This window comes from Vombatus ursinus, unplaced genomic scaffold (genome assembly GCF_900497805.2).
Source record: "Vombatus ursinus unplaced genomic scaffold, bare-nosed wombat genome assembly UNPS02014785.1, whole genome shotgun sequence".
In the NCBI taxonomy this organism is placed as follows: domain Eukaryota; kingdom Metazoa; phylum Chordata; class Mammalia; order Diprotodontia; family Vombatidae; genus Vombatus; species Vombatus ursinus.
This window is the reverse complement of record NW_020954563.1, coordinates 11,511,388-11,532,050: the sequence shown is the minus strand read 5'-3', so window position 1 is coordinate 11,532,050 and position 20,663 is coordinate 11,511,388. Positions and strand designations below refer to the sequence as shown.

Here is a 20,663-nt window from a genome sequence, read left to right as displayed (position 1 = left end):
AAGGAAGGAAGGAAGGAAGGAAGGAAGGAAGGAAGGAAGGAAGGAAGGAAGGAAGGAAGGAAGGAAGGAAGGAAGGAAGGGCAAAAGAGGAAGAAGAGACAGAGGGAAGGAAGGAGGAAGGGCAGAGGATAGATGTGTCCTTGGATGTGATGCTATAGTCATAGAGAGCCCAGTCAAAAATAGGAGCAACCCTCAGGCTCTACAAGTGGCCACAAAATCTAAGATATCAAGGCAGAAAAATTAATCCTTTGAGCCCCTGGCTATTTTCAGAAATCCTTTTGTTGGGGTTTTCAGATATCCTGAGTCTAGAACCAGCTTTAAGGTTTTTTTTAAAGTGGGGTTGAATATATGGTATGAAGTACACTGAAGTAGATGTCAAGAAACTGAGTCCTGATCCTTCTCCTAACTCATTGTATGACCTTAGAGAAAGTTCCTTCTTGTTTTGGGGCCTCAATTTCCCCCTCTGAAACATGAGGGAAGCTCATGGGGAAAACTTATTTTGGGTCTCTGAGATCTGTCCCAGCTCTGGGATGGCAAGATTCCAAAGGTATCTGCAGCATGTTACAGTAACTACCCTTTCTCTGGTGAGGTGGTCAGGGTTGAACCCTTGATCATTACCCCTTATGTCTGTGTGAGGCATAAATAATATTTGGGGACTATTTAATAAGTAATATAATTAATAAATGAATAATATTTGTTTTTATTTTATTTTAAATATTTTTCTTTTATTTCTTTTATTATTATTATTATTATAAAATATTGTATTTCGAATATTTTAAAATAAATGAATAATATTTAAGGACTATTGTAATTAAACTCCAGACTGTAGCCAATGTCTGCAGACTCTGAATTCTAGTGTCTCTTGTGCCTAGAATTGTGCTAGTCACTGGGGATATAAAGACAATACCAAAACAATAGAAGCCCTCAAGGAGGTTACATTTGGTGGGGGGTGTAGGGGCAGGAATAACAGGAAAATTGAAAATTAAATAAAAGTAACTTCTAGAGGGAGAGCATTGATAGCTTCGGGGAATCCTCAAAGCCTCATATAGGAGGCACTGCTTGAGCCATACTTTGAAGGAAACTAGGAATTCTGAGAGGCAGAAATGAGGGAATTCCAGGCATGGGGAATGGCCTGTGTAGAGACAGAAGATGGGATGCCCTGAAGGAGGCCAAGAGTGGGTAAGGGAGAGTAACATATAAATCTGGAAAGGTAAGTGGGAGCCAGATTGTGAAGGGGAATGTACATTTGATCTTAAAGGAAATTTGGAGCCACTTAGGTTTAATTGAATAGACGAGTAACATGGTTAGACTTGTACTTTAGAAAAATCACTTTGGCAGCTGAGTGGAAGAGGGATTGGAAAGGGAGAAGGAACGTCATTGTTGCCGTTGTTGTTTGTCCTTTGCTCTGGAAGAGGACCAATGACATCATGAGGGTGATGACTGTTCAGTGAATTGGATTTAAGTGAGGCAGGACTGTGCAAAGTTGTAAACCTCACTGTCTCTTCCCAGAGTCATTGAAGTCCAATGGCAAGAATGACTTGAAACAGGTAGGCCAATTAAGAGTCCCAGGAACTTAGAGCCAGGACTAAGCCTTTGGGAAGAGAAGAAAAGTGGAGAGAGGACATGGGAGTATGTGTCAGGCCCTTAGAGTAAATGCCAGCTGATAGATACTCAAGGCAGACCCTCAGGGTTAGGTGACAGTGCTGGGGATAGATGGGCCTAGGGAGCAAGACAAAATCTTCAATATCCTCTTTTTTAATAGCTGCCGTTTTGTCAGCTCCTTATAGACTGAGCACAGGTGTGCTACAGTGGGTAGAGAGCTGGCCTTAGAGCCAGGAAGACCTGGGTTCAAGTCCTGTCTCTGATACATATTGACTGTGACCCAGGGCAAGTCACATAACTTCTCAATAATCCAGGCAACTCTCTGAGAATAGTTGCAAAGGAGGTGCCAACCTGCACTGGAAGAGGAAATTCCTCACTGAGAGCTCTCCATGCCAAGGAAATCACAAATCTAGTTCCTATCCCCTTGAAGACTATTGTGTGCTACAGGACCAGAAAGCAGAGCTATATTCTCCATAACAAAGCTAACCCTTAAGCCAATGACTTATTGGTGGGTCCCAAGATTCTTTTCTTGACCCTTCTGGTTCCCAGAGTTCTTTGGGATGTAACTAGACTGCTTCATTTCTTGACAATGGATTAATCTAGTTGGATGTAGGGTAGGGAAATGATTAGAGAAGGATTAGGAAGCAGGCTTTCCTTGTTGTCCCATCACCCAAATTAACTCTTTCCAGAGCAGAGCCAAGGGAATAGGAAGAGCCCAAGGGACAGGTACCATTCTATAGGGTGGAAGAAAGCACAAAATTGAACTTTCTTATGAATGTCACTATCATTTTCTTATCAAATTCTCTGCTTCCCTTCCAGAGTTCTGCTGAACAGAGTGAGGCCAAGACCACCCAGCCCAATCCACCTTCTAAAATGATTCCCCCCAAGCAGCCCATGTATACCATACCACCCCAGGCCTCGTCACCCTACCCGGGCCTCAGCTCGTTCCTGTCCCCATCTGACCTCCAGGGCTACCGTGGCCACCCTCACCCCAGCCTCTCCAGGACCCTAAACTCCAAATCCATGCTGCCTAGCATCAGTGCCTCGCCACCACCGCCGCCGCCGCCATCATTCCAGATCAGCCCTCCTCTCCACCAGCAGCTGGCTCTGCATCACCCCCAGAGCGCCATCCTCAACCAGTCCCTCAGCATGCAGCCAGTCCCCCAGCAGTCCATCTTGTCTCCTCCACCCATGGCACTACAGGTCCAGCCCCCAATGAGTACCTCGCCTCCAGGGCAGCAGGTGAGTGAGGTATCCAGATCATACAACTTCCTGCCTTAGTCCAGTCCCAGCCTCAAACCTTGCTTATCTTAGAATGGCAAAGGAACTCTACTAGCGCCTTAGGAGACAGAATGGAAGAATTCAAAGAGCCAAGGTGTGGTGTTGCAGTTGTGTAAAACACAGGTCTGCTGAAGTCAAGGTCTTTGTGTCTAATCACAAAAATATGCCTCTTAGCTTCCCAAAGAGAAAAATCTCTCTTTTGTGGCCCTAAAATGTCTCCCAAATGTTTGCTTTCCCCCTCAGTTCATTTAATAAATATTTATTAAGAATCTATAAAGTGACAACATCCTCCCGACATGCCCTCAGGACATACCAGGGAAAAGGGGGTCAGTTGGGCAGCAACCTTTCCTCCAGCTATCTAAGGCCCAGGGAGGTTGGAGGGGGGAAGAGGGAAGAATTCCTTCCTTCACCTCTCATCATCCTGGGGGTAGGGGTCTATAATATTTGGTGAGAGTGAAAGAAGGAGATATGGGTTGAATGGCCAGCCCCCTCCCAACACCCCTGGTGCTAGGCATTAGGATACCAAAACAAAAATGAAATAATTCCTCCTTTCAAAAGGTTTGCATTTCCTCAGTTGGAAGAACATGGAGGGTTTCATGCAACCCCATCCATACTATGGGGTTTGGACTTAGAACACAGGTTCTACTGATGGTAGATCAAAAATGTTACCTTTATAAGTGAAAAATACTAGACTGAAAAAGAGAGAGAAACAGACAATTAGAAGGAAAATATATAGATTTGCTTGATGGTTCTTGGGTAAAAATGACCTGCGTTGAAGATTATTTACCATGGGCATGACATTTTCACATCATCCATTGAAATCAAGGGATTAGATTAGATTACAACAGAGTAATAGATGAATGAAAGGTAATTTGTTAAACACTTAACCATGTGCCAAGTTGTGCTAATCAATCAATAAGCATGTATTTAAGTGCTTTCTATGTGCCTGGGACTTTAAAGTGTTAGGAATACAAATGCAAAAGCAGATAATAGTTCCTACCCTCAAAAGATTTACATTCTAAAAAGTGGAAGAATCAGCTCTAGAGAAATGATAGCCAGGGAGGGGCATTTTGGTTTAGAAAGTTGGTTGGCTGTTGGCTTTCGTTCTCAAAGAGGACCAAAATGATATCACTATGTTAGAGTCAAGTTTCAGTATGTCTGACTGTAGCTGATCAGACCATTATAAGCTCAGAATGGTCTACCACAGGTCGGGCTCAAATAGTCCATGTGAACATTTGAAGTGGATTCTCTAAATTTGGGCATCTCACATTTCTTTTGAGCTACTTCAATTCTGCTTTGCTCATAGAGCACAGCACCTTCTCTGATGAGAGCTTGCCATGTTGGGCAATCCCATGCCAGTGTCTCCCATGTCACACAATCAATTCCAGACAGTGTCCTTGTATTGCTTTTTCTGACCACTGAGCGCTTGCCCAGTGTGAGTTCTACATAAAATAGTTTTATTGGAAATTATATATTTGGCATTCTAGAAAGTTATAGAGATGGTGAAAGAAATAAATAGACATACCCTTTCCTGTAGTGATGGTGATCTTGATTTGATGTTTTCAGAGATGGCAAGTGGGAGCAATACAGACAGGAAGTAAAAGGAGTGGCAGAAGTAGGAGAGAAGGGGAAGAGGGAGGCTCCTGTAAGCTTTAGCTGTCCTTGCCTGGGGTGCTGAAACATGCCACAGGTTTTGCTGAGGATCGCTGATGAGGCAGTGACCATAGACTGGCCACTGGTTTGGCAGAGACTTTGGCTTACATCACTCAGTACAGTATATTACTCTTTGCTGGGTAGATGTGCTGAGCAACTTGTGGTCACTCCGACCTGGTCACAAACCTTAATCCTCCTGTCTGTCACAGTGGGTCTCTTTTCTAAGGAAGAGGAAAGGGTCTCTAAGTCTGTGATCAAGGCTTCTGGCTTCTCCCTCCACTAGTCAACAGGAATAGTATCTACCTTCAAAAAGCTGTGGATTTCCTAAATGTCCTTTTTGCTCAGGAACATTATCCCTGAAATTTGTTGTAATGTTAAAAACAGGCTTCAAAGTGCTGATTAGATCAGAAAAATATCAATGAACTTTTCTTCCTTTAGCTATTCCAGTTTAAGATCTAATCCAGATTTACAGCTGGAAGGAACCTCACAGGTCACGTAGTTCCACCCTCTCATTGTACAGATGAAGTAACTGAGACCCAGAGAAGTTAAATAATTTATCCAAGAACAAGTAGGTAGTAAATGGCAGAGATGAGATTTGAACCCAGATCCACACACTCCAAATTCTCTAGCTTTTCCACTGTATCACACTGATTCTGGGGATTACTCAGTAACAAAATGAGGCTGAATTTTCTAAAATAGCAATAAAGGTGATTTCAGTTGCACCACATCCTAGATCATAGATGTGGGGCTTTGACCTCCCAGTCCCAACAGTACTGTGGAAGGAATCGCTCTATGCCATGTCAGACTCCACAGTAATAATCCTTTTTCCCAATCACCAAGATGTGAGGCAGTTCTTACCTGAAGCCAAGAGCCTGCTATCGCCATGTGCAACGAAGAGGAGAGGAACCCAAAAGAAGGAGCCGAATGGCTGAAATGCAGTTAAACAAGACTTAATACACACACACACACACACACACACACACACACACACACACACACACACACACACCCCACACTGTCCAGCTATTAATAAACAGACCCTCCAGCAGAGAAGCTTCAGGGGCTGATGGGCATGAGACCTTCCATCCATTCTGTTTCTCCATTCTGGGTTTCTCTAGCTCCCTGGAAAAGCAAACAGCTGGCTTATTGATGTGCCTTCAGTACTCACCCTCCACCTCCTCCAGGTCTTAAAGGAAAATATTCCCCAGAAATGCCCAGTGACTAGATAGGAATGTGGTATTCCAGAGATATCCCCAGCACTTTTCACTGAAATTCTCTTTGCTAAGCATTTTAGGCTGGCCTTCTCCTGTCACCCAGATGTGAGCCCCAAAGAGCAACTAAAAGGGGTTCAGGCTGATCTTCAGCATGTATCTCCATAGCTTAGCATGGTGCCTGGCAGGTAGTAGGTGCTGAATAAGTGCTTGCTGACTGACTATTAGAGTGGGAAAAGCACTGGATTTGGGATCAGGGGAACTGGTTAGAATCCCAACTCTAATATTTACTTCCTGTGTGGGACAAGACATTTTTGTCATTGCCAGGCTTCAGTTTCGTCCTTTGTAAAATGAAAACTAAAAGTGTTCCTAAAGCCTTTTCCACCTCTGAATATGTTCTTTAAAAGGTTGTCACAAGGGAGAGGCCCCAAAACCAGCCAGAGAGTGAGAAACAGGTCCAGCTAGCAAACCTCACAGTGGCCTGCCTCAGTTTCCCCTATCCCTCCCCTCCATATAAAATTGCTTACATGCTTCTGCCTGAGTTTCTGCCTGCTCAGGTTTGTAATGTTTTGTGCTTTTTTTCCTCTGTACCCCATGTCTCTGCAGGATTTCTCACACATCTCACCTGAGTTCCAAAGCAGTGTTGGCTCCTGCTCCCCTGGCACATCAAACACCCCAGGAAATAGCGACTGGGACAGTGATTACCCCAGCCGAGAGTGTGGCATTAACCACTGCAGGTCAGTAACCCTGCACTTCTTCTTGGGGACTGGGGAGAACCCAACTCATTTTAACTTCAGCCAATGTTAGAGATGACTGGTACGATGAGAAGGCAACATGGCATGGTGGGCATCGCCCTGCAGTGAGAGTCGGGAGACCTAGCTTCTATCCCTGCTGTGCTGCTGACTCCCTGTGTGACCATGATCCTTCCTTTCCCCTCTATGTGCCTTTAAAATAGAGTTTGCATGATATAATGGAGAGAATGTTGGATTTGGACATCAGGAGGGCCTGGGTTCAAATTCCATACAGGCCACAAACTGATTATATGACCTTGGGAAAGACTCTCTGAGCCTCAGTTTCCTGATCTGTAAAATGGGTAAGAAAATAACCCCCAACTCACAGGGCTATTAAAAGGATCAATGAGATAGCATATCTAAAGTACTTCAGAACTATTGTTATTATTTTTTAATAATAATAATAATGGATTTAATTCTTTAATCTTTAAGGTCCCTTCCAGTTTTGATGTTCTGTGATTCTGTTAAATCCAAGATGTCCTTCCAATCATTCATTCACTTTCCAAAATCCCATTCCTGTTGTTGATTGAGAGGGAAATGCTGGGCAGCTCGTGTCCAAGCAAACCTCAGGGGGCAGAGCTGGTCTCTTGGTCTCTTTGGCAGAAGGCTAGTTCCGTAGCTGCCTTCCCGGAGCCTCACTCACTCTGCATACTCTGCTGGACTGACATGGGAGATCACATTCCTCACAATAGCCTAGTAAGTGTGGAGAGGCGGTTTCCTTGTTCCCACTGAAATCGCTCCAGTTGGCAGGGGAAGGAGCCCCCAAATAGGAGACTTCTTATACTCCTGCTTTTCAAAAGCGAGTCATGTTCTTTTAGCCAGGAAGCCACTTCTGCTGGGCAGCCTTCCATCTCCTCTGAGCAAAGCCTTAATTGGCACATATTAAAGGGGGTGCAGGGGGGAGCCTGACAGCTAGTTGCTCTGCTAATTAAGGTAAATGAAGTTGTGAAATTGTACCTTCTGTGCAGGCTAATCTCAACAGGAACTTGTATAAAATGCTCTTTGATCAGGTATGAATGCAAGGACAAAAAGACGATGATTGAAGACTACCCCTCTGCTTCCTAAGTGAGCAGAGATCAAGCAGTGTCCTGGTTAAGACTGGAAAAAGTCCTTTATCCAATGGGCTCTGCTCACGCAAACCAGTCTCTGCCCTGTGAGCTATGTGGTTGTTTTTTTAAACCCTCTGCTCCAGGGGGCCATTAGTCCCTCTGTGTATATGTCAACAAAATCCAGGTGAGGCTGTGGCAAAGAAGTACACTGAACATGTTCATAGAATCACAGAACATGGGATTTAAAATGAGAAGCAACCTTAGAAACCATCTAATTCAAACCCCATCTTTTACAGATGAGGAGACTGAGGCCCCAGAGAGAGGGACTTTCCCAAGGTGTGAGTGGCCAAGTCAGTATTCAACTCCAAACCCAGAACTCTTTCTGCCACAACTCACAGAGCCAGAAGGCTCCTCCAAGGTCACCTGTAAGATGGCCAGTAGTCATCCATGCTCCCCTGGAAGACCTCCCATGACTAGGAACCCTCCACTTCCCAAGGCAACCTATTCCACTTTTCTAATGATCAGGAAATTCTCCCTTACAATGAGTCACAATCTGCTGCTTTGCAACTTCTCTGCATTGCTCTAAACCCAAGCAAAACACATCTATTCCCTCTTCCCTCATTGCCCTTCCCCACAAGAGAGCTTTGATTACTTGACAGCTGTCATGTTTCCCCCTCCTCAAATCTCTTCTCCAGTTTAAACTTCCCCAACTTCGGGGCAGCTAGGTGGCACAGTGGATAGAGCACCAGCCCTGAAGTCAGGAGGACCTGAGTTTAGATCTGGCCTCAGACCAGACACTTGACACTTACTAGCTGTGTGACCCTGGGCAAGTCACTTAACCCCAATTGCCTAAAAAAAAAAAAAAAAACCAACTTCCCCAACTCCTTGACTGGATCCTTGTGTCCTAGGGTTGCAGTCTTCTCATCATCCTGGTCAGCCCCCTTTAGGTGAGCTCCACTTTGTCAAGGTCAAACATGACTTGCATTTTACTGACCATAATACTCCAGATGTGGAAACATCCTCTCCCATACTCTAGAGACACTGTGCTTCTATTAATGCTCTAAGATTTAATTGGTAAAAGGAACCTCAGTGACCATCTGGTCCAATCCATCTTTGACCAAGAATACCTCCTGCAACATCCCCAATAAGTGATCATCAGGCCTTCACTTGGAGCTCTCTAGTGAGGAGACCCCCTCATATTAGTTTTTTTTTTTTTGGATGCTCTGCCACCCCATTGGCCCATACTTAGCTTGCAGCTCACAACAAAAAGAAAAAATCTTCAAATCATTTTCCCCTGGCTTCAGCTGCCACACTCATTCTGTGCTTGTGCAATTGATTGTTTTGAACCCAAGAATCAGCAAAGCTAATAACTTGTTTAAACTTAAAGTTGTTTAGCCTTGATTGGGATGCTTATGTGCTTAATGCTTATTATGCTTAATGTGCAATTGCCTTTTATGACCTCAATTCCACAAGTTTCATAAACTAATCTCAGTGCTTTCTACAATAATGCTTTAGATTTGAGGCAGGTTTTGTTGTTCAGTCATTTTTCAGTCGTGTTCGACTCTTCATGAAGATGAATCTTCCTGATTCTAAGCCCAGTGCTCTATCCACTGCACCACCTAGATTTGAAGCAGGTAGCCTTACTTAAATAATTAGTCCTGGAGAAGAATATAAACAATCACCCCACTCACTATCTGCTCATTCTTCTTCTCTATTGTAGATAGTTGTTCAAGTTTAGTTTTGACCCAAAAGATCCATTGTTTGGAAGCTGGTTTGGAAAATCTGACAGTTAAAAAACATTGACTAACTCAAACCCTGTGAACCTTCCCATTGTCATAGCACATCTTAATTAGGTTGAACTTGAAGCACTGTCCTCATGAGACTAGATATCCATGCTGGCATCAAGTTCAGGTTAGGTCACTGTTTCTACTAAGATATCTGTCCTAGAATTTGCACAATAATCAATCAATCTCACTCCTCCAGGTGGAGGTCTGATAAGAGCAGAGGACAATAGGATTGTCATTCTTCTGCCTCAGTTTCCTCACTTGTAAAATGAGGACAATACCACCTGCCTATCCTACTGAATGTTGAGGATCCAATGAAGTGATATATAAGCTAAAGATGGAGAATTGTTGTCAGGGCGAAATCAGATTTGAGTATGGGAGGAATTGGTGTGGGGGCATGGTTGAAGACCCCCAGAGGAAATCAATTTCCCCACTTTGGGCCATCCTCCTGACTCCCTTCTGCTCTTTTCCCTTCCAGCATGCTCCCAAGGGATAAGTCTCTCTACCTCACCTAAACTGGCTGTTTCTCCCCTCCGAGGCTCAGAGGAAGGACACGGGGATGTGGGCCTGGACACTGGGAGGAAGCATGGAGCAAGTGCCGGCGGACTGGAGGGCTGTTCCGAGGCGTCTGTACATTGCCCAGCTGGGGAGCAGTTTCTCCTTTCCAACTCCAAAGCCAACTTCTGAAGGCAGAGAGCTCGCTAGGTCCCTTCCCACCCCCACCCCCCAAAGAACAAACAAGACACCCTTTTCTGTTTATTTGCTTAGCTTAGCTCCAAACTCTTTCCCTTGTGCCCTGCTCTTAGACACAGCCCCAAGTTTCTGCATCAGGCTTCCCTGCTGGGCCAGCCCCATAGCAAACTTCACCTTCTGACTTGCTAACGGCACTCAATCCGTGAAAGGAAATGTGAAGTATGTGTGAATAGTGTACATGCAAAGGCCTTGGATATCCAGCAAAGTAAATCCAGAAATCCACAAACACCCCACTGGCATGCCTCACAGGGAGGGGGGCGGCTGGCCGGCCAGAGGGCTGGTAGAAATGCAAACCCAGTTTTACAAACACGCCCACTGTCCTGGGTGTGAGTGTGTTGGCTCCACGTCAGTAGATTACTAAGTGTGTTAGACCTGTGCTGAAGACATCTTTAAGATTTTTTTGTGGAAGAAAAATAGTAGTTTACTTTCTAGTAAAAAGCATTTTATATTAACTGTAGCACATTTTTTTAGTTATACATAGACAGAAGATGTGTATAAAAAGCCTGCCAAACCTGTTTCTATGATTTCTACAGCAAGAAATGGACAGTTTCTAGCCATGTTGCCTGGCATTGTTATTTTTTTTCAGCCATATGTCCATCTATTTAAAATTGCTGATGATGATTTTGTCTATTTATGGAAAAGGAAGAAAAAAAAAGCACCAGAATTACAGTTTCTCAGAAGGGGCGTTTATTTCCATTTGGTTTTGCTCTGACTTTTCTTTGTTAAGGGGCTCCCTTGGCCCTGACACATTTGTTTTTGCTCACAATGCTTAGCTCAACCTTTCTTTATAATAAAACTTCTGAAAAAGTAGAAAGCAAACCACTGGTCTGTTATTCTCTTGTGATCAAAACACCCACACATGTCTGTATACTCCAGACTACAATATGGCTGTGACCACTTGTGACCCATCTTCCTCTAGGTCTTAGAAGTTATTTATGGCCCTAATACTTTAAGATCAGGTTCATATCAAGGATTGGGAAAAGACATCACAGATTTAGAGCTAGAAAGGATCTTAGAGATCATTTTACAAAGGAGGAAACTGAGGCCCAGAGAGAAGTGATTTGCCCAAGGTTATACAAGTAGTATGAACAGAGTCAGGATTCAAACTCAAGACCTCTGACCCTACATCAGTCTTTCTATGAGGCAGAGGTGGGGAGGGAAGGCATTCCAGGCCCAGGGGATGGGGTGGGCAGCCAGTGCAAAGGTATGAAGAGGTGGTGGAATATTGTACATGAGGAACTGAGAGAAGGAGACCAGTTTAGCTGGATCTCAGAATATGGGTCTTGAAGGGCTTTTGAAGCTGAATAGAGGGGTTTACAAAAATCACATCTAGTGAGCTTCCCACCATACCATGCTGTCTGCCAGCATAGTTCAGGAAAAGGATGTTCATCTGATTCACTGACCTATAATCACCAATGTTAATGAATTGACCTCAACAAACTTGGCAGGAGGACTCAGAAGGACCCAATTCTTTCCTCAATTTCAGGAGTTTTTTGGTTCAGTTTACCAGCAGGTGTAGACATGGAACATTAGTTAGGGCTGGAAGTAGCCACAGAGATTGCAGACTTTCAAAAGTGGAAGGAGCATAGAGGCTATCTTGCTCAACTCATACCTGAATAGAGATCACCTTTCCAACAATGGGTCATCCATCCTACCTCCTGGGGAAATTCTAATCCCTGGGAAGTTTTCCATTACTTCAAACCTAAGTCCATCCCTGTGCAACTTCCATGCCTTCTAATTCAGTTCTCTGGGACACACATAACAAGTTTAACTCCTCCTCCCTATGAAAACCTTTCATTTATTTGAAGAAAGTTATCATATTTTCCCATAAGTCTTCTCTTCTCCATATTAACCATCCCCTGCTCCTCCAACCAATCCTGAAATACAATTACCTCGAGGTCCCCTCGCTAAACTGGTTATCCTCCAGTTTGTCAATGTTCGTCTTAAAATGAAGCACCCAGAGCTGAACACAATATTCCAGATGTGGTCTGGCCAGAACAGAGTACTATAAGAGCATAACCTCCCTAAGTCTAGATATTACATCTCTCTCCACGTAGTCAAAGATCCCATTGGCTTCTTTGTCTGCCATCTCACACCGTTGACCCACAATGTGGCCTAGCCATCTCATAATGGCACAGTTGAGTACATGAACCCAAATGTAGGGCTTTACACTTACCTATTTAATTTCATTTTATTTAATTTAGTCTAATTTAATTTAGTTTAGTTGAATTTCATTTCATTTCATTCTAACCTGTTGAGATCTTTTGGGATCCCGACTTGGATCCAATGTGTTAGCAATTCTTCCCAGTTCTGTGGTATCAGCAAATTTGATAAGCATGACATCTAAGCCTTCACACAATGACATAATGTACAAGTCACTGATTTTTAAAAAAATTGAACAGAACAAGACCAAGGACAGATCCCTGGGATCTTCCACTGGAGTATCCCACTTGCCATAACAACAAGTTGGCATTGTTCCATTAATCATCCGAAGAGTAATGACACTTGTAGCCCAGTCATTCACATAGTTCCAAATCCACTTAACTGTACTATGTAGCAGCACCTCTTCCTAAGCTGTTCACAAGGACAGCATGAAAGACTTTGTCAAATACCTTGCTGAAATTCAGATGTCCTGTACTTTGCCCTAATCTAGCAGTCTAATAACCCTGCACCAAAAGGGAATGAAGTCAGTCTGCCATGACCTGTTCTTGATGAATCCAATGCCAGCTCTTTCTGATTACTGCTTCTTTTCCTGGATGTTCACTAACGATTCTCTTCCTAAAAATATTCTAGAATTTTGCCAAGAATTTAAGTCAAGCTCACATAGGCCAGTGGTTTGAAGAACCTACCTCATTCCTCTTTGGAAAAAAAATCAGGCCATTCACCCTTCTTCAATGCTCCCATTCTCCCTCTTTTTCAAACATCCCCTACAATAGTTCAGCAATCCTATCTACCACTTCTTTCAGCTCCCTGGGAAACATTTATCCAGATCTGGTGACTTGAGTTCACTTTTTTTTCTTAATTTTTATTTTCAGTTCTAAATTCTTTCCCTCTCTCCAGCCCCTCTCCCTCCCACTGGAAAGGGAATCAATGTGATACCCATTATGCATGTGAAGTCATATAAGAGAAAAATTCATTAAGTTAAGAACAACTCATGTTTGTTTGTTTGGTTTTTTTTTTTTTAGGCAATTGGGGTTAAGTAACTTGCCCAGGGTCACACAGCTAGTAAGTGTCAAGTGTTTGGTCTGAGGTCAGATTTTGAACTCAGGTCCTCCTGACTTCAGGGCCAGTGTTCTGTCCACTGCACCACCTAGCTGCCCCCAAGAGCAACTCATTTAAAGAAATTAGTTCAAAATTCAAAACTGCGAAATGCCTGAATAAGTCATGGTATATGATTGTGATGGAATACCATTGTGCTATAAGAAATGACTAAGGGAACAGTATATAAAACATATACCAACATAAAACATATTTCCATATTAGCCATGTTGGGGGAAAAAGGCAAGAAAAATAAAGAAAGTAAAAAAAATATATGCTTCAATCTGCACTCAGACACAATTAGTTCTTTGTCTGGAGGCAGATACCATTTTTTCATCATGAGTCCTTTGGAATTGTCTTAGATCACTGTATTGTTGAGAATAGCTAAGTCATTCACAATTGATCATCATACAATATTGTTATTACTGTGTACAATGTTCTACTGGTTCTGCTCATTTCACTTTACATCAATTCTTCCCAGTTTTTTATAAGTCTATAAGTTTTCTCTAAGTCTTCCTAGGTTTTTCTGAACCCATCCCTTAAGTCATTTCTTATGGAACAGTAGTATTCTATCACAATCATATACCACAACTTATTCAGGCATCATCCAATTATGAATGTTGAACACATTTCTTTAAATGAGTTGTTCTCTTGATTTAATGAAGTTTTCTCTTAATAACTCCTCACTTATCTTTGATTTCTGTTCCCCAATAACAGCCATTTTTATTTTGTTCTTTCCAGGACAAAAATCATTCTCCTTGGGAGAAGGAATGGAAGCAAAAATAGAGTGCTATTTTCTCTCCATTATCATTGTCCAATCTCCCCATTTTGCATAAGAGAAAACCGAGGTCCAGAGAGGGGAAGTAACCTGCCCAAGGCTACAGAGCAAGTCATTGTCAGAACTAGGGCCAGAACCCAGGGCTCCTGACTCCCAGTCCAAGACTCTTCCCACTACACCAATGTCCCAGATTAAGAGTTGAAAGGAATAGACAAGAGCCACTATTGTTTCTGGACAGTTCAACTTGATTGGGTTTAGAAGGACAAGAGAATGAAAATAAGAATGAAGACATCTCTAACACGAGGGATGTGGCAAGTGAAAGACGAAACGAGGAAAACCAAGGTTGATCTTCTGAGCCTATCAATTTATTAGGCAATGTATGCCAGGGCCACTAGGTGGCACAGTAGATAGAGGACCGGCCCTTGAATCAGGAGGATCTAAAATCAAATGCAGCCTCAGACATAGTGTGTAACCCTGGGCAAGTCATTTAACCCCACTTGCCTCCCCCTCAAAAAAAGGCAATGCATGCCAATTTGTCTAACAAAGCTGGACCTCCTCAGCTTAAGCCTGGACCTCGAATAGTGAATACTGGGGGAGACTGACTTTCATACATTAAAAACAATTAATCAAATAAGACCAATTAATTAAAAGAAAACAATACATTAGGTAATCTGGTTTATAATTAGATGAAAGATTAGGGACTTTCCAAATTGGTAGAGGGAAAGATAACAGGTGTAATTCCCTGAATCAAAAAAGGAAATGTCCCACTCCCCTCAAGTGTCTCTAAACAAAGGAATGCGGAAACAATAACTGACTGACCAGTATGGTGCCAGTTTTCAGATAAGACGATTGGGTTGCTTGAGATATACAATTGTGAGAAAACTCCTTGCATTAATCTTTGGATCTGACTGAGTTTCTGGTCAGCATAACCTAGTTCTTTAGTTAAGGGTCTCTTAAAAAGCAGGTATTGGGGGCAGCTAGGTGGCACAATGGATAGAGCACCAGCCCTGAGGTCAGGAGGACCTGGGTTCAAATCCGACCTCAGACCAAACACTTAACACTTACTAGCTGTGTGACCCTGGGCAAGTCACTTAACCCCAATTGCCTAAAAAAAAGAAAAAGCAGGTATTGGTGGTCCAGTTTCCAGTCATGCAGGGCTAGGTTCAAACAATGCAATAAGGTTTTCTCCCAGTTCCCACAATTGAATTAAGTTTCTCACAAGACAGAATTTGGACTAGACCAATACCTGAATAGAAAAGGAACTGAGCTAGCTCCAGAATTGAGTCACAAGGTGGAATTCAGTGTGGTTCATGCAATCCCCACAACTAACCACTTGCTGTCCTAATCTCCTCAATCCCCTCAGAGAGAGAAGAGTCTGTACCTTATGGGAAAAAGTCACAGGATCATGGAGCAAGAAGGGGCCTTAAGCATCATAAATTCCAATTCTCTCTTTTTTTGGATTTGGAAACTCAGGGGTTAAGTGACTGGCCCAAGGTCACATGGCTAATAAGTGGGAAGGCTGAGATCATATCATTCCAAAGCCAAGTTTCTTTCTGCCACACTACAGCTGCTATCACTAATAGAATCTCTCAGTAAGATTTGCCTTGTAGAGAGAAGCAGCCTCCAGGAAGACCTAGGTTCAAGTCCTGTCTCTACCAAATACTTGTTGTGTGACCCCATCAAGTCACTCAATTTCTCAGTGCTCCAGGCTCTGTAGAGGAATGGCCACTCTACATTAGTAGAGGAAATTCCCAGCACTGGTGCAATCCCCACTAAACAAAGCATATCTTCTAAAGTGTGGGTGCTCCTGGAACCTCTGACCCAAATATGGTTTGTCCTGATCTCACCTCACACAGGGAGTGAAGGACTTGTGGTTATGCCTATAACAGGTGGCCTGAGCATATGTCAACAGCAGGAGAAGGTGACCTTCTCCAAGCCTCAGACAATGAAGAGCCCCCAAGCTGAGCAGGCATGATGTGCCATTGTACTCTGATTCCTGAAAAGCAGAGAGTTTCCTATCTTGGGGGTAAGATTTGTGGTCCCATTCCTGCCTGAGCAAAAATCCACTCATTAAAATCCTCAACACAAGCAGTCAGGCTACTTTGACTCTGGGGAACTGTAGCCTGGACCTGCCAGGGGCCTACGGAACTCCTACTAAGGAGGAGACCCCTGGGCCAGCCCATCACTGGAACCTGCTGCCACCAATGGGCCCGACTATGCCAGATCAAGCTCAAATCAGTTTTTAAATGAAATCTGAGAAAGTAATAAGATTCCTCGCAGAAGCTATCTCAGACAATTCTCATTTCTCCTGTCAAGCAAATGAATTCCTGGTGTCAAGGCCTTGAGACTCTTCCCCAAACATGCAATCATTCACATAAAAGAGAATACTCAGATAAAACCCAGCACAGGGCTTCCCAAAGGAAAACCAGTCTGTCCCCCAAATAATTTTGAAAGACTTAAAAATTCTGAGACTCAAGGTGAAACATGTTACCTACTTCTTCATAGTGAGATGATAGAGTCAGGTTACAGATTAAGACATATTTCTTGGACATGGCCAATGTGGGGATTTGTTTTTGTTTGACTGTACAGATTTGTTATGAGGGTTTTGGGAGAGAAGGAAGGAAGGAAGGAAGGAAGGAAGGAAGGAAGGAAGGAAGGAAGGAAGGAAGGAAGGAAGGAAGGAAGGAAGGAAGGAAGGAAGGAAAGGAGAAAGGAAGGAAGGAAGGGAGGAAGGGAGGGAGGGAGGAAGGGAGGAAGGGAGGGAGGGAGGAAGGAAGGAAGGAAGGAAAGGAGGAAGGCAGGAAAGGAGGAAGGAAGGAAGGAAGGGATGAAGGAAGGGAGGAAGGGAGGAAGGAAAGGAGGAAGGAAGGGAGGAAGGGAGGGAGGGAGGAAGGCAGGAAAGGAGGAAGGAAGGAGGAAGGAGGAAGGAAGGAAGGAAGGAAAGGAGGAAGGAAGGGATGAAGGAAGGAAGGAAGGGAGGGAGGGAGGGAGGGAAGGAGGGAGGGAAGAAGGGAGAAAGGAAAGAAAGAAGGAAGGAAGAAAGAAAGAAAGAAAGAAAACCAGTCCATCTCCTGGGATCCAGTTCTATGGCCAACATGGGGCTAAATTGCACACCTATTGCTCCTCAGCATTTCTCCTCAAATACTTAGCCATGCACGCATGACTCCTGGATTTCCAGTCTCCTAGCCTATAAGACCTGCAGCAATGTAGCCCTGAATCTTTGTAGCCTTGCAGCCCTTGAGCCTCCCATCAGCCTCAAAGTCTGGAAGGCTGAGCACATGTCATGGGATGTGAGAATAAAGAAATCACATCTTCCTACCCATTTCCTCTACTCCAACTATCAAGGGAAGCCATTGAGGACTGTGTGAGCCTTCCCTGTGGAGGGTAGGAGACAGAGTGGCAGGAGGAAAGAACAGGTGTAATTACATGGGAGGGACTTGTGAGTCCCAAGGTCCAAATGGTTGGGAGAGCAAGGTGCTGCCAAGGCTGGGCTCATTTCCCAGAAGTGAGGGGTTGACTGAAGTTTTAAGCACAAGGGGAAAAATTCATTCTGAGGTCCTTTTGGTCACTGCATAAGAGCTAATAGACCCTGAGACCCCAGACCAGACAGAGGAGCTCCAGTAGCACCATCTGCTGGGAACTGAGGAGAGATACAGATAGAGTGATAAAGCTGATGTGACAAGGCCTGAGAGACTACGATAGTCTCCATAGATAGCACATCCTGAAGAGACAGAAGCAATGAGATCTCTACCAATGGTATGCTGTAAGGGGCTGGGGTTATAAGGACCTCTGGGAAGGGCTGTTTACTAGAGGGTATCATTTTCTCTGTGGCTACTTTTTGTTTCCATTGATCTATATATAAACTTGTTCATTCTTTGAACCTTGTAAACAAGGTGTTTGCAAGGGGAATCAATAATTGTGGTGAGCAGAAGCAGACAAAAAATTCTCAGATAATGAGAGTTGGGACAATGAACCAAAAAGGTGAGAAACCCCTCAAAGGATAAGCACAAGCTTCCTTAGGAACTAGAGTACAGGCTTTTCTTGTTCGTCCATGGACCATGAATATCACTTTTTTCATTAATCTTTGACATGGGAGACAGTCACTGCATCAAGGAATCTGAAGCAAACCTCTGATACAATTATCCAGGAAGAGAGAACTACAGAATGAAAGGTACTGACTGTGGGAGAAAGGCAGGCATGGCAGGTCAGAGTCAAAATGGTGGAGTGAGAAGTCAGCAACTTCACTTCAGCTCTCCCAAAACCTCTTCTACGATTACATTAAAAACACACCAAACCAAATTCTGAGAAGGAAAGTCAAGAAAAAGTCATAATGAGTTATTTTTCCAGCACAGGGCAACTTAGGAAGACAGAAAGAGAGGTCTGCAGACACTGGTGTGAGGGTTGGCCAGGAGTGCAGCAGCAGAAGCAGCATCAGGTTGTGGGGGGTGGCAGCAGTGACAGAGAGCAGCCCAGCATCCACAGACAGTAAAGGAAATGAAAACCTGGGCAGAAAGACATCCCAGGAGACCTTTGTACTACCATGAGGAACAGGAAAAGGTACTATCTGGCAGCTCTGTTGTCCATTATCTAGTTCATTACTCAGTTCTAGCAGATAGTTTGAGGATAAAGAGGGGTGGTCACAGTCACAAGAGAGCAGGAACCCTACCTGTGTAAGGAACAGAGCACAGGACAGAAAGGCAGTGACCAGACCTCTCTCCAAAGTGTGCTACTTTGGAAGCACCAAAAATGTGCAAGCTCCCATATTAAGTTATGAAAGCAGCAGAACATAAAAGATAAGCTTAGACCAGTAGTCCTCCAGAGGTGAGCAGAGCCCAACTTTAATATAAAGTCCAAAGTCAAGAAATAGGCTAGAAAAAATGAACAAACAACAAAGAAAGAACCCAACTATGGTACTATGTTACTATGTTACTATGGTAACAAGGAAGTCTTAAGACAGAAACACAGGAGAAGACAATGCTTTGAAAACATCTACAAGCAAAGCCTCAAAGAAAAATTCAGATTGAACACAAGCCCAACAAGAATTCTTAAAAGAGCTTTAAAAAGTTTTTTTAAAGAACAAAAAAAAGCGCTTGCTTCTGCAGCACATATACTAAAATTGGAATGATACAGAGAAGATTAGCATGGCCCCTACACAAGGATACACAAATTCATGAAGTATTCCATATTTTTTTACATTTTTTGATGTATTGATCAGTTTTGCTGATTTTTTTTTCCTTTTCCAATTTTCCTCCCTCCATAACAAATATTATTTATTATATGAAATGACTCGCTGAGGGCATGGAAGAACACTGGGAGAAATTTTGGTGATGGGGGAGGGGAAGAAATAAAATATGCTTTAAAGAAGGCTAAAAAAAATAGAACAAAAAAAAGATTTAAAACCCAAATAAGAGAAGGAGGGGAAAATTAGAGTTTTGCAAGAAAATTGTGAAAAGATAGTTGATAATACACAAGAAAATTAGAAGAACATGGAACATATTATCTATCAAACTTAAGGACAGGAGAACAATTTATGAAGAAATAAGAGATAGAGAACATTAGATGTTGTTCTCCATTAAAATGGATAATTTTGATTATATAAAATTCAAAAGGTTTTCTACAAATAAAACCAATGTAGCCAAGATCAGAAGGAAAGCAGAAAAACGGAGGAAAAAAAACTATAGACAGTCTCTCAGATAAAGGTCTTATCTCTCGCATATAAAAAGAATTTTGTCGAATTTATAGTATATGAGTCATTCCCCAATTGATAAATAGTCAAAGGATATAAACAAACAGTTTTTTGATGAAGAAATCAAAACTATATGTAGTCACATAAAAATGCTCTAAATCATTAATGATTCAGAGAAAAGCAAAATTAAAACAACTTTGAGATATCATCTTACACCTATGAAATTGGCTAAAATGATAGATGCCCTTCAGTTAGGAAATGGCTAAACTAGTTGTGGTATATGATTGTGATGGAATACTACTGTGCTATAAGAAATAATGAGCTTACTGATTTTAGAAAAACATAGAAAAACTTGTATGAAATAATGAAAAGTGAAATGAAAAGTACCAAGAGCATGTTGGTACATAGTAACAGAAATATTGTCCTTAAAACAACTTTGAATTACTAATTCATCTTGAGTATCATAAATATTCAAATCAACTACAATGGGCCTATGAAGGAAAATGCTATCTACCTTCAGAGAAAGAACTAGTAAATAGAAGTATGTATAGTATCATGTTACAAATATGTGATACGTGTGTGTGCATGCATATTTATATATATATATATATATACACACATATATATGTGTTTAATTGTAACCTTCTTTAGGGTAGGAGGGAGAAAAAAATTGAAAGTACACAATAGAGAACAAGAAATACTCAGAAGAAAGTACAGAAAAGCAGGGCAGTTTTGAAAAAAATATGTAGTATTTATTACACAGTTTTTCCAAAAAGAGTAAACACTATGAAATGGAAATCCATGGTTTTATATCAAA

The 20,663-nt window shown here is 42.6% G+C and overlaps 1 protein-coding gene and 1 non-coding gene across 2 annotated transcripts in view; both read left to right on the top strand.

Annotated features, from left to right (window-relative positions):
* TOX2 (TOX high mobility group box family member 2) overlaps positions 1-10,934 on the top strand; it is a 275,381-nt gene extending 264,447 nt beyond the window's left edge. Inside the window, exons 6-8 of the mRNA XM_027867220.1 lie at positions 2,422-2,844; positions 6,354-6,484; positions 9,850-10,934. Of these exons, the coding sequence (XP_027723021.1) occupies positions 2,422-2,844; positions 6,354-6,484; positions 9,850-9,886 (591 nt within the window). The 3' untranslated portion in view covers positions 9,887-10,934. The remainder of the gene's footprint in view (positions 1-2,421; positions 2,845-6,353; positions 6,485-9,849) is intronic.
* An 8,312-nt stretch (positions 10,935-19,246) lies between these two features.
* LOC114046814 lies at positions 19,247-19,350 on the top strand. The gene has a single exon (XR_003569550.1). It is a non-coding gene; the product is annotated as a U6 spliceosomal RNA (small nuclear RNA).
* The last annotated feature ends 1,313 nt before the right edge of the window (positions 19,351-20,663 follow it).